Source organism: Coregonus lavaretus, assembly GCF_964263955.1.
Source record: "Coregonus lavaretus genome assembly, chromosome: 9".
Classification (NCBI taxonomy): Eukaryota; Metazoa; Chordata; class Actinopteri; order Salmoniformes; family Salmonidae; genus Coregonus; species Coregonus lavaretus.
In genome coordinates this window covers 33,272,549-33,285,964 of record NC_139996.1, presented here as the reverse complement: position 1 = coordinate 33,285,964, position 13,416 = coordinate 33,272,549, and the positions used below count along the sequence as shown (strand labels likewise).

At 43.4% G+C, this 13,416-nt stretch overlaps 1 protein-coding gene across 1 annotated transcript; it reads left to right on the top strand.

Annotated features, from left to right (window-relative positions):
- Positions 1–4,177: 4,177 nt before the first annotated feature.
- On the top strand, positions 4,178–11,733 carry LOC311134937 (trafficking protein particle complex subunit 14-like; the record flags this gene model as incomplete). The annotated part of the gene is made up of 12 exons (XM_084168703.1): positions 4,178–4,693; positions 6,862–6,957; positions 7,199–7,328; positions 7,555–7,641; positions 7,840–7,960; positions 8,166–8,313; positions 8,846–8,928; positions 9,112–9,263; positions 9,498–9,634; positions 9,824–9,902; positions 11,348–11,462; positions 11,577–11,733. The coding sequence occupies 12 exons, from the start codon at positions 4,178–4,180 to the stop codon at positions 11,731–11,733; spliced, it is 1,821 nt and encodes a 606-aa protein (XP_084024829.1).
- Positions 11,734–13,416: the final 1,683 nt, after the last annotated feature.

Below are 13,416 nucleotides of genomic sequence, written 5' to 3'. Positions count from 1 at the left end.
GAAGACATCAAAACTATGAAATAGCACATATGGAATCATGTAGTAACCAAAAAAGTGTTAAACAAATCAAAATATATTTTATATTTGAGATTCTTCAAATAGCCACCCTTTGCCTTGATGACAGCTTTGCACACTCTTGGCATTCTCTCAACCAGCTTCATGAGGTAGTCACCTGGAATGCATTTCAATTAACATGTGTGCCTTCTTAAAAGTTAATTTGTGGAATTTCTTTCCTTTTTAATGTGTTTGAGCCAATCAGTTGTGTTGTGACAAGGTAGGGGTGGTATACAGAAGATAGCCCTATTTGGTAAAAGACCAAGTACATATTATGGCAAGAACAGCTCAAATAAGCAAAGAGAAACGACAGTCCATCATTACTTTAAGACATGAAGGTCAATCAATATGGAACATTTCAAGAACTGAAAGTTTCTTCAAGTGAATTCGCAAAAACCATCAAGCGCTATGATGAAACTGACTCTCATGAGGACTGCCACAGGAAAGGAAGACCCAGAGTTACCTCTGCTGCAGAGGATAAGTTCATTAGAGTTACCAGCCTCAGATTGCAGCCCAAATAAATGCTTCACAGAGTTCAAGTAACAGACACATCTCAACATCAACTGTTCAGAGGAGACTGCGTGAATCAGGCCTTCATGGTCGAATTGCTGCAAAGAAACCACTACTAAAGGACACTAAAAGAAGAAGAGACTTGCTTGGGCCAAGAAACACGAGCAATGGACATTAGACCAGTGGAAATCTGTCCTTTGGTCTGATGAGTCCAAATTTGAGATTTTTGGTTCCAACCGCTGTGTCTTTGTGAGACGCGGAGTAGGTGAACGGATGATCTCTGCATACAGTGGGGAAAAAAAGTATTTAGTCAGCCACCAATTGTGCAAGTTCTCCCACTTAAAAAGATGAGAGAGGCCTGTAATTTTCATCATAGGTACACGTCAACTATGACAGACAAATTGAGAAAAAAAAATCCAGAAAATCACATTGTAGGATTTTTTATGAATTTATTTGCAAATTATGGTGGAAAATAAGTATTTGGTCACCTTCAAAGAAGCAAGATTTCTGGCTCTCACAGACCTGTAACTTCTTCTTTAAGAGGCTCCTCTGTCCTCCACTCGTTACCTGTATTAATGGCACCTGTTTGAACTTGTTAACAGTATAAAAGACACCTGTCCACAACCTCAAACAGTCACACTCCAAACTCCACTATGGCCAAGACCAAAGAGCTGTCAAAGGACACCAGAAACAAAATTGTAGACCTGCACCAGGCTGGGAAGACTGAATCTGCAATAGGTAAGCAGCTTGGTTTGAAGAAATCAACTGTGGGAGCAATTATTAGGAAATGGAAGACATACAAGACCACTGATAATCTCCCTCGATCTGGGGCTCCACGCAAGATCTCACCCCGTGGGGTCAAAATGATCACAAGAACGGTGAGCAAAAATCCCAGAACCACACGGGGGGACCTAGTGAATGACCTGCAGAGAGCTGGGACCAAAGTAACAAAGCCTACCATCAGTAACACACTACGCCGCCAGGGACTCAAATCCTGCAGTGCCAGACGTGTCCCCCTGCTTAAGCCAGTACATGTCCAGGCCCGTCTGAAGTTTGCTAGAGTGCATTTGGATGATCCAGAAGAGGATTGGGAGAATGTCATATGGTCAGATGAAACCAAAATATAACTTTTTAGTAAAAACACAACTCGTTGTGTTTGGAGGACAAATAATGCTGAGTTGCATCCAAAGAACAACATACCTACTGTGAAGCATGGGGGTGGAAACATCATGCTTTGGGGCTGTTTTTCTGCAAAGGGACCAGGACGACTGATCCGTGTAAAGGAAAGAATGAATGGGGTCATGTATCATGAGATTTTGAGTGAAAACCTCCTTCCATCAGCAAGGGCATTGAAGATGAAATGTGGCTGGGTCTTTCAGCATGACAATGATCCCAAACACACCGCCCGGGCAACGAAGGAGTGGCTTCGTAAGAAGCATTTCAAGGTCCTGGAGTGGCCTAGCCAGTCTCCAGATCTCAACCCCATAGAAAATCTTTGGAGGGAGTTGAAAAACTGTGTTGCCCAGCGACAGCCCCAAAACATCACTGCTCTAGAGGAGAGCTGCATGGAGGAATGGGCCAAAATACCAGCAACAATATGTGAAAACCTTGTGAAGACTTACAGAAAACGTTTGACCTGTGTCATTGCCAACAAAGGGTATATAACAAAGTATTGAGAAACTTTTGTTATTGACCAAATACTTATTTTCCACCATATTTTGCAAATAAATTCATTAAAAATCCTACAATTTGATTTTCTGGAATTTTTTTTCTCATTTTGTCTGTCATAGTTGACGTGTACCTATGATGAAAATTACAGGCCTCTCTCATCTTTTTAAGTGGGAGAACTTACACAATTGGTGGCTGACTAAATACTTTTTTTCCCCACTGTATGTGGTTCCCACCGTGAAGCATGGAGGAGGAGGAGTGAGGGTGTGGGAGTGCATTGCTGGTGAATCGGTCTGTGATTTATTTAGAATTCAAGGCACACTTAACCAGCATGGCTACCACAGCATTCTGCAGCGATACGCCATCCCATCTGGTTTGCGCTTAGTGGGACTATCATTTGTTTTCAACAGGACAATGACCCAAAACACACCTCCAGGCTGTGTAAGGGCTATTTGACCAAGAAGGAGAGTGATGGAGTGCTGCACAATCACCCGACCTCAACCTAATTGAGATGGTTTGGGATGAGTTGGACCGCAGAGTGCCCAGCATATGTGGGAACTCCTTCAAGACTGTTGGAAAAGCATTCCTCATGAAGCTGGTTGAGAGAATGCCCAAGAGTGTGCAAAGCTGTCATCAAGGCAAAGGGTGGCTACTTTGAAGAATCTCAAATATAAAATATATTTTGATTTGTTTAACACTTTTTTGGTTACTAAATGATTCCATATGTGTTATTTCATAGTTTTGATGTCTTCACTATTATTCTACAATGTAGAAAATAGTGACAAATAAAGAAAAACTCTTGAATAAGTAGGTGTGTCCAAACTTTTGACTGTGACTGTATGTAAATGTGATATTTCTGTATTTAATTTCTAATACATTTGCAAAAATGTCTAAAAACATGTTTTCACTTTGTCATTATGGGGTATTGTGTGTAGATAGTCGAGGAAAATAATCTATTTTTATCCATTTTGAATTCAGGCTGTAACACAACAAATGTCGATTAAGTCAAGAGGTGTGAATATTTTCTGAAGGCACTGTAAGATTCTGAAGCCACCTGCAACTGGACACTGACATAAGATAGCCTACATTTTTCCCCAAATCGAGAACAAAGACAATATTGCCAAGGGCAGGTTAGTCGAAAAATCTGTGGCAGCATCTTGTATAAAATAACCTGGAGCATCAAATTATCCCGTTACAATCTGCTAGCTAAAACCATATTTGTTGGTTCCCACCAGATAACACAGCCACGAAGCTACAGAAAATAGCTTTTTGGTCTTAATTTAAGGTTGGGCTTAAGCATAAGGTGAGCAGTGTGGTTAAGGTGAGATTTAAAATCTCTTTAAAATCAATTGTAGAAATGGGCGGGGTTTAGCCATAATTATGATTTTGTGGTTGTGTTAACTAGTGACGACACCATATGTTGGTGTGGATTTCAATAGGCTAAATTGTGTTATACCAACATTAGTCTATACATGGTTAAAAATAGGCTATATTGTGTTTTAATGTGGTGTGATTTACATGGCAAATTAATTTAGATTAATTTCAGGGTCAACCACACACACAGGGCAGGGCACGTCCTCGTTGATAAATTATTCTGAAAACCCATTTGTTATTGCTGCAGCATCCTCTATGCTGAATTACTTTTGCCCGTGGCTTGCTTGCGTTTATGAACATCGCTTCTGAGGCTGCTAACCCATCTGCAGTAGCAGCTATCTAGAGGAGCGATGATGATGATGATGCAGGACCTACGAAATGACTAGGCTACTGTCTTTAAATCAGGAATGGTGTTTACCTTTTGATCACCAAATTGATAGGATGCTGGATCTTATTCGGTTTGACATCAGTGCATTGCTTGATAATCTATTTGTTTAGGCTACATCAGGAGCGTCTGTGGATTATACATCTCTATAGCCTATATTTGACAGGCAGGTGCTTGTTTGGTGCGATGGTTCGGATGATGGAGTCTCAGTGCGAGTATTTCATGTATTTCCCCGCGGTGCCTATCTCCGACCTGTCCGACCCGGCCCGTTACAGAACCCTACCCCGGCGCAGTCACCTCTACCTCGGCGAGACGGTCCGCTTCCTCCTGGTGCTCCGGTGCAGGGACGCGTCCTGCGGAGAGACACCGACAGGGCCGGGGATTGGGACAGTGGAAGGCGGGGGAGGTGTTGCTGGGTTCGGTTCGGAGACCCCAAGTATCCGGGAATGGAGGGAGCTGGCCGGTTCTCTGTGCGCCGTGGCCAGCGTCAGCCCCGGAGAGAGCAGGCACCGGTCGCATCATCACCAAGATTACCAGAGCAGCGGGGACGAGGGCACGGAGGAGGCCGGGGATGAGTACGGGGCTCCGGCTTTGACAAGCAGGGTGGATGCGAGATGCCGGGAGTTCAGGGAATGCAGGCCTCTTCTCATCCACAACACCACGGGGAGTGGGGGACGGGAGTTCCGCAGGGCGCCGTTGCAGGTATGGATATCATTATGGGTTATGGGAATCGTTATGCACTCTAAAAAGTAAAGGTTCCTGGAGGATCCTTTAGGGGTTCTTCAAATTGAAACTGTGGGGGAAGCCCTATAATTTATTCGAATAACTCCTTTCAATGGATCCTCAAATAACCTTTTGAAGAACCCTTTGGGGTTAATATTTGAACTACTCCCCCCCTCCCCTATTATTATTATTAGTAGTAATACGCTTAACAATAACAACAATAACACAATAATTTAGTTGTCAGTGTTTATTAGGATTTTAGTGGCAAAGCAGAATAAAAACATCTAAATATAAGGTAAACTCCCAGCAGAGCCCCAAGTCCAATTGGTATATCCTCTGGCATGTTGATGTTAATGTGTTGATGTTCTTCGTATCCATAGCCAGAATGATTTTGCAGTGCATGGTGATCGAACAGGTTTCCTGTTATATTCATCAGAGGTGTAGGGAGGGTGAAGTCTGTGAATCCAAAAAATAGCAATTATACAGATGATTAACAAAACATGCACATGACAGTATTCATACCTTGGCATTTGTGATGTGGATGAATACAATTATTTTGATAATGGTTTTCATACACATACCTTGTCCATAATGTAGAGGCCTATGGGATTTTCCTTGAAGAGGTAAGGGAGGAGGATTGTACATGTGATCTGCATAACATACCAATACCAATTGACATACCTTTGTATGCCTCCTTCTCTGTAAACCTGCAGACACAGACACAAAAGTGAGCAGTTCAGTCATCTGCACCCAATACAGCTAGCCTTCAACATATTCTTATAGCCAACATATTATTACCTATTTGTTGATTGATAACCATTGAATTGTATCCATTTTCTCTTTTAGAAAGATTTGCACAAATATGAAAAGATAGATGGTATCATCATAAAACAATATAAATGTAGATCATACAAGGGACAAACCTTACCTTAAATTGTGGAGCTCTTTTTCAGTTAAGTGCCTGCACCTGCTGTCCTTTCAAATTCAAATCCAAGTGTTTCAGTTGGGCTGTTAGGTCCTGCAAGAACCCCCACCAACTAATGAGGTTCCTTGATGAACCCCACCTCCTATGGGTTTTAGAGTGTGGGTTATTTGGTATTGTGTGTGTTTGTTGTGTAACTTTGGTGTTCTAGATTTTGCTATGATAATTATTTCAAGGAATCTACTTATGTCTTTCTTTCTTTCTTTCTTTCTTTCTTTCTTTCTTTCTTTCTTTCTTTCTTTCTTTCTTTCTTTCTTTCTTTCTATATGCCCTTCTAAGGGAATTCATCTATATGTCTGCCCCTCTCTGCCTATTCTGCACTAACCCCTTACCTTAGCTATATTTACTCTGACCTGCTCTCACAAGTCACCTCAGAATGCAAACTGACAGGTTGATGCAAACAGTATATATTTTTTCCAGATGGCCTCTCATCTCTATTCTGTAATCCACATCATAACATCAACACCCAGCAGCACCCGCTGACATACTGGGAACTTTCTTATAAGCCCCATATTACAGTGTCAGTATAGAAAACATAGCAATCCTATGAAATTAGTATTTCTAATTCCTAATTCTATGATAGAAACTGACATGACACCATAAGGGGTTGGTTGGTTGGTCAGTCAGTCAGGAGTCTTTCCTACTGGCCTGAGAAGATGTGTGATTTCCATGGGCTAGGTAAAGTCCTTCATTTGAACGAGTATCATAGAGTTGTAGCCAGCTAATAAAGTATCAGCAGCAACATCACAGATCACACTAACTAAATCCACTACTGTACTGTACTGTTGTCTCACAGGCATAGACAATCAGAAAACATCTACAGTATTTGTGTCTGCCTCTGTGTCTTTTGTTGACCTTGCCACAATAGTGTGTGTGAGGAGAACAACAGGGACTCCCTGTGTTGTCTCTTCATGACTGACTGAAGATGGAGAGGCATTTTGTGTAACAATGATCAGTCTCTGTGACTGCAGTAATTAGAGCATGGGTAATATTCACTCTCTCTCTCATCTTTTTCCGTCTCTCCTTTTTTTTCTTTCTTCTGCTCATTTTTTTTGTCTATTTATTTTCCCTCCTTACTTCCTCCCTCCTCTCACTCTGCTCTCTGTCTCTCTCTCCCTCTTCCTCCCTCTTTTCTCGCCCTCACTCCCCCCTCTTTCTCCTCTAGTCTCCATTGGACGAGCCTGTTGTGTTGACTGATGAGGTCATCTTCCCCCTGACCGTGTCATTGGACAAACTCCCCGTCAACACCCTCAAAGTCAAGGTGAGAGGTCAGACTAATAGTGCACTATATAGGGAATATGCCATTTAGGACACATCCTCAGTGTTCCATTAATGCATTTGCAAAACTTCAGTCTTGTGAACAAGGTCTTCACATTTTGCATAAAGAAATTACATTCATACAGTACTCTTGGAAGGCTTGGTTTTAAATCAAGTGTGAACAGTGAACAATGACATCTTTGAGGGGCTCATTATCTGCGTATTGTTTGTGTGTGTGTGTCCAGGTGATGGTGACGGTGTGGAAGAGAGAGGCAGAGAAAGCAGAGGTTCAGGAACATGGCTACCTTAGCATCCTACAGCAGCGAGTCCCCACACACACCTTCAGACAAGACCTTAACACCTTCAAAGCACAGGGTACACACACACCCACACGCTCAAACACACCTTCTTCCATGACTTCAACAACTTCAAAGCACAGGGTACACAAACACACACACTTGTCAACACAGCATCGCTAACAAAGCCATGCTACTTTCTCTTTGGCCATATTAGATATTGATATGAATCAGTTATCTATGTTTATTGCCTTAATCCATCTCAGATTTAACTCAGCACCCCCTCTCTCCTCTCTCCTCCACAGTGAGCACCACTCTGACAGTGCTACCGCCCCCAACTGTTCGCTGTAAGCAGATGACTGTCTCTGGGAAGCACCTCACCGTGCTCAAAGGTATGAGGGCCAGATGGCCAGTACTGTCACAACTAATTTGAGAGTCAATACTAATGCCACTGACACAATAATTGGATTAGATAGATTAGATGGATGTTACTTAAACTACTGCCTCCTGACCTTATTTCTCTTCTCTCTGGCTCCTATTCCCATTTTAACCGTTTTCTTTCTCCTCTCTCTCTCCCCCCTCTTTCTCAGTATTAAATGAGTGTTCTCAGGAGGAGGTGACTGTGAGGGACGTGAGGATTCTGCCAAACTTCAACGCCTCCTACCTGCCCATGATGCCAGATGGATCTGTGATGCTTGTCGACAACGTGTGGTACGACTGTGTGTGGGTGTGAGAGGGACAAAGGGGGGAGAGAGGGTCTGTATATGTGTGTAACTGTTTTATTTGTGCCTTATGTTGACTGGGAAATGTTAGTACTCTACATTATAAGTTGGTGTCCACACATAGTGTCTTTACTGGTACATCTAACTCTTGTCTTCCTCACATCCGGGATGTTATATTTTGTCTATCCTCTCAGCCACCAGTCAGGAGAGGTTGCCATGGCGTCGTTCTGCAGGATGGAGAGTGTGGCCTGTCGACTACCCAGCATGCTCAGCGCCCTGGAGGAATATGACTTCCTGTTCCAGCTGCAGCTCAGCGACATGCCCCAGGACGACTCCAAAGAGGTGTGTGAGTGTGTGAGAGAGTGAGAGAGAGAAATACATTACTGAGCCCGTCTTCCCCAATTAAGGTGCCACCACCCATCTGTGAATATGTTTTTTTCTGAGTTAAGTTAAAAGCACTATGCAGAAAGCCATTTCCTGGTTGCTAAAATTCTAATAGTTCGCCAAATTTCAGTTTATGTGACAAAACAAGCAAGTATAGTGTAGAGAATCATTGTACCAACTAAACCGCTGTGAAATATATTTTCTATAACCAAAAATATTGTATTTTCAGCTGTCTGAAGCTGGTGTACAAAATCAAATGTAAAATATGCAAAAAAATGAAACTTAAGAACAGGAAGCATAGAAATAGCGCACATAGAACAGAACTACCGCTTCTTATAATTGCTTTCAATGAGAATGACAGAGCTATAACTCACATTTCTATGTGAATTTGGTAGGTTCACACTGAAAAGTTACATATTGCATGCAGCTTTAAGCCACTTTTGTCATTTCAGAGTATGATGTGTCACTACGTCACTGTGTGTTTATTCAGGGTCTTGAAGTTCCTCTTGTAGCAGTGCTTCAGTGGTCAACTCCCAAGATGCCCTTCACCAACTGCATCTACACACACTACAGGTGCCACTGAATTGCATGTTTGTTGCATGTGCACAGTGTCACTTCACTACTCATCTCTGTCTGGCCCACAACTGTTTATGATGTTGCTACCATCCACCCAGAAACTTCAGTTTTCTTAGGTTAGTTTATTAACCCTCCCTCCCTTCCCTTTTCTCTCCTCCATCCATCCCACTCTCCTTCCAGATTGCCCAGTATCCGGTTGGACCGTCCCAGGTTCGTGATGACTGCCAGTAGCCCCAGCACTGTGCAGACCAGGGACCACTTCAGGGTCAGATACACTCTGCTCAACAACCTGCAAGACTTCCTGGCTGTACGTCTGGTCTGGACACCCGAGGGTGAGGGGTGTGTGAGTGGAGGGTCTGGACAGCGAAGGAAGGTTCCTGGACAAACGTACAATCATTGTGACCAATTAGTTTATTAAGTTGTTTTTGACAATGGTGACAGGCAGCCCTATCTTATTTCTGTGAAGAACAGTTTTCAAACACCTTTCCATTTTCTCAGTTTCTTCTCTCCTTTCTCTACCCTCCTGCCCCATCCCTTTCCCCTCCTTCACCTCCCCCCTCCTCCAGGTCGGGGGCAAAGTGAGGATGCAGCGTTGGGGGCTGTAGTGTGTCACTCCCCCCTCAGTAACCTGGGCCACTGTCGGAAAGGCTGCACTCTCTCTTTCACTGTCGCCTTCCAGATACTCAAGGCAGGACTCTACGAGGTACAATACACACTGGATGGGGATACACTTTTGGGGACAAGCTTTTTGTGCATATGGAACATTTCTGGGATCTTTTATTTCAGCTCATGAAACATGGGACCAACACTTTACATGTTGCATATATATAGTACTAATAATCATTATTATTGTCTTATCCTTTCTCCTCTATATCTTTCTCTCCTTCTCTAGCTGAGTCAACATATGAAGCTGAAGCTGCAGTTCACGGCGTCTGTCTCCAACCCTCCCCCCGACGCCCGCCCCCTCTCCCGTAAGAATCTAGAGAATCTACAGAGCCTATAGAATGGAATGAAGGACAATATATACACTATGACATGTTAATGAAGGACAACAGGCTATGATACATTAATGCATCATTTTTGGAGACATCTTTGAATATGAGATTTGGGAATGCACACACCCGTCTATATAAGGTCCCACAGTTGACAGTGCATGTCAGAGCAAAAACCAAGCCATGAGGTCGAAGGAATTGTCCGTAGAGCTCCGAGACAGGATTGTGTCGAGGTCCCCAAGAACATAATTCTTAAATGGAAGAAGTTTGGAACCACCAAGACTCTTCCTAGAGCTGGCCGACCGGCCAAACTGAGCAATCGGGGGAGAAGGGCCTTGGTCAGGGAGGTGACCAAGAACCCGATGGTCACTCTGACAGAGTTCTAGAGTTCCTCTGTGGAGATGGGAGAACCTTCCAGAAGGACAACCATCTCTGCAGCACTCCACCAATCAGGCCTTTATGGTAGAGTGGCCAGACGGAAGCCACTCCTCAGTGAAAGGCACATGACAGCCCGCTTGGAGTTTGCCAAAAGGCACCTAAAGACTCTCAGATCATGAGAAACAAGATTCTCTAGTCTGATGAAACCAAGATTCAACTCTTTGGCCTGAATGCCAAGCGTCACGTCTGGAGGAAACCTGGCACCATCCCTACAGTGAAGCATGATGGTGGCAGCATCATGCTGTGGGGGTGTTTTTCAGCGGCAGGGGCTGGGAGACTAGTCAGGATCGAGGCAAAGATTAACAGAGCAAAGTACAGAGAGATCCTTGATGAAAACCTGCTCCAGAGCGCTCAGGACCTCAGACTGGGGCGAAGGTTCATCTTCCAGCAGGACAATGACCCTAAGCAAACAGCCAAGACAACGCAGGAGTGGCTTTGGGACAAGTCTCTGAATGTCCTTGAATGGCCCAGCCAGAGCCCGGACTTGCACCCGATTTAACATCTCTGGAGAGACCTGAAAATAGCTGTGCAGCGACGCTCCCCATCCAACCTGACAGAGCTTGAGAGGATCTGCAGAGAAGAATGGGAGAAACTCCCCAAATACAGGTGTGCCAAGCTTGTAGCGTCATACCCAAGAAGACTCAAGGCTGTAAATGCTGCCAAAGGTGCTTCAACAAAGTACTGAGTAAAGGGTCTGAATACTTATGTGATATTTCTGTTTTTCATTTGTTATAAATTAGCAACAATTTCTAAAAACCTATTTTTGCTTTATCATTATGCGGTATTGTGTGTAAATTGATGAGGGGAAAAAACAATTTAATACATTTTAGAATAAGGCTGTAACCTAACAAAATGTGAAAAAAGTCAAAGGTTCTGAATACTTTCCGAAGGCACTGTATGTTGTTTTTATTAGTAGTAAATGACTAATTATTTTTTTAACATGAAGTGATGGAAAACAAAGAGCAACTGTATCTATGTGTTTCTAGGTAAGAACAGTCCATCCAGCCCTGCAGTCAGAGACCTACTGGATAGACACCAGGCCAGTCTGGGACGATCACAGAGCTTCTCTCATCAACAACCGTCGCGCTCTCACATCATGAGGTAAGTAGGGAGGATACACACACTCACACACACACAGTCATTATGTGTCCTCTGTACACTGATTAATTGTATCACATGCATCTTTAAGCTCAGACTGGTGTGTCTGTGTTTCAGGACGGGCAGTGCGATGGAAAGGCGAGCCATCACCCCCCCGGTGGGCTCTCCTGTAGGTCGGCCCCTCTACCTGCCCCCCCAGGAGAAAGCTGTGCTGTCATTGGACAAGATCGCCAAGAGGGAGTGCAAAGTCCTGGTGCTGGACCCAATCAGCTAGGAGAGGGAGAGGGAGAAGGAGAGGGAGGGAGATAAGAGGGAAGGGAAGGGAAAGGAAGATACAAGATGTGGGGTGAGGGAGGATAGGGTGGAGAGAGAATAAGAGATAGATAAGATGAATGGAGGGAGAGGAGCATTGATAATGGGAGAGGAGAAAAAGAGAGAGAAAGATGCAGATAGAGAGAAATGAGTGTGAAGATGAGGGCCTAAGGTCTAAACTGAGGATGAGGCAGAAGCCACAGTATTATCTAAACGTAACTGATTTGATCTCTAACACTCATGCTGCTACTGATGTGTGAACCATGGAAGTAGTTTATTCTATTTCTATGGTCAGAACAACAAGCCTGTTGGGATGTGAAGAGAACCCATGTGAAACCCTTCTGTGAGGTCACAGTGTTCAGTTTGACGACATTAGAAAACACTGTCCTCTCTTTGGGTCGATGGAAAAACAACACGCGACCATTTGTCATTTAGCCTTTCTTTATGGTAAGTGCTATCCGGAATCCTTGGGACACCCTACCTAAACCCTAACCCCCACCCTTACCATAAACCTAACCCTTACCTAACCCTAATCTTAACTCTCACCTTAACCGTTTAAAATTTAAACTTCAATGGGGTGACGTCAGAGTTGGGATGTCCCAAGGATCCCGTTTTGAGTTTTCTCTTGATTTATTCCTACATAAATAGAACTATCCCTTTTAAGGAGAAAGGAGAAATACTACTATAAAGTATTATCTCTACAAATACTGTATGTCATACTTTGCTAAATGCTGCCATAGTTATGCAAGATATACAGAACATTATTGCGCTGTACAAACCTTGCTGTCCATGATGCCTTTTTACAGTGTTTAGCTCTATTTATGTATTTATTATTCTGACCTCTTCCTCTGTCCTCCCCTCTCTTGGCTCAGTGTCAGTATAGTAATAACAGCAATGTTATACTTTTTAAGTTGCTGCTTGTGAAAGCATGTTTTGATTGTTTTAAAGACTTTTGACAGTTTAAAATGCTCAGGCACTTTAATTGAAGTCGTTTTACAGTGAATCAATGCTGCTCCCTGTCGTCGAAACTCTGTGGGATGCATCTCAATAGTATTAGGGGGTGTGCGCTCATCTCCTTTCCTCCGTCTAAGTACACTGACGTTAAGAAACTAGAAAGGTGGAAGCTAAGTCCTAGTCCGCCTCTCGCTCAGCAAAGATGGAGGAGAAAAGGAGACGATAATAGGAGAGAAGGCCACTATAGACCATTGAGATGCAACCAGTATTATTGTTCGCTGCTGTTGTTGTTGTTTCCTGGTTTACATTAGGAGAGGAGAGTGAACTACCTGATCACTGTGTATCGCTGCATCTCATCAAGATCATTAAGCCCCATCAGCAGCACTACACTGTGTTATTTTAAACTGATGAGAATGTGTAGTGCCTTCAAACTCAACTCTGGACCTCGAAGCCAGTTCCACTGCATTTTTTTCATCGTTCCCCTCTAATCAGGGACTGATTTAGACCTGGAACACCAGGCGTGTGCAATTAATTATCAGGTAGAACAGAAAAACAACAGGCTCTGGACCTCGTAAAGTAAGAGTTGAATACCCCTGGTGTAGTGTATAGGGCAGGGGTGTCAAACTCACTCCATGGAGGGCCTAGTGTCTGCTGGTTTTTGGTTTTTCTTTCAATTAAGCCCTAGACAACC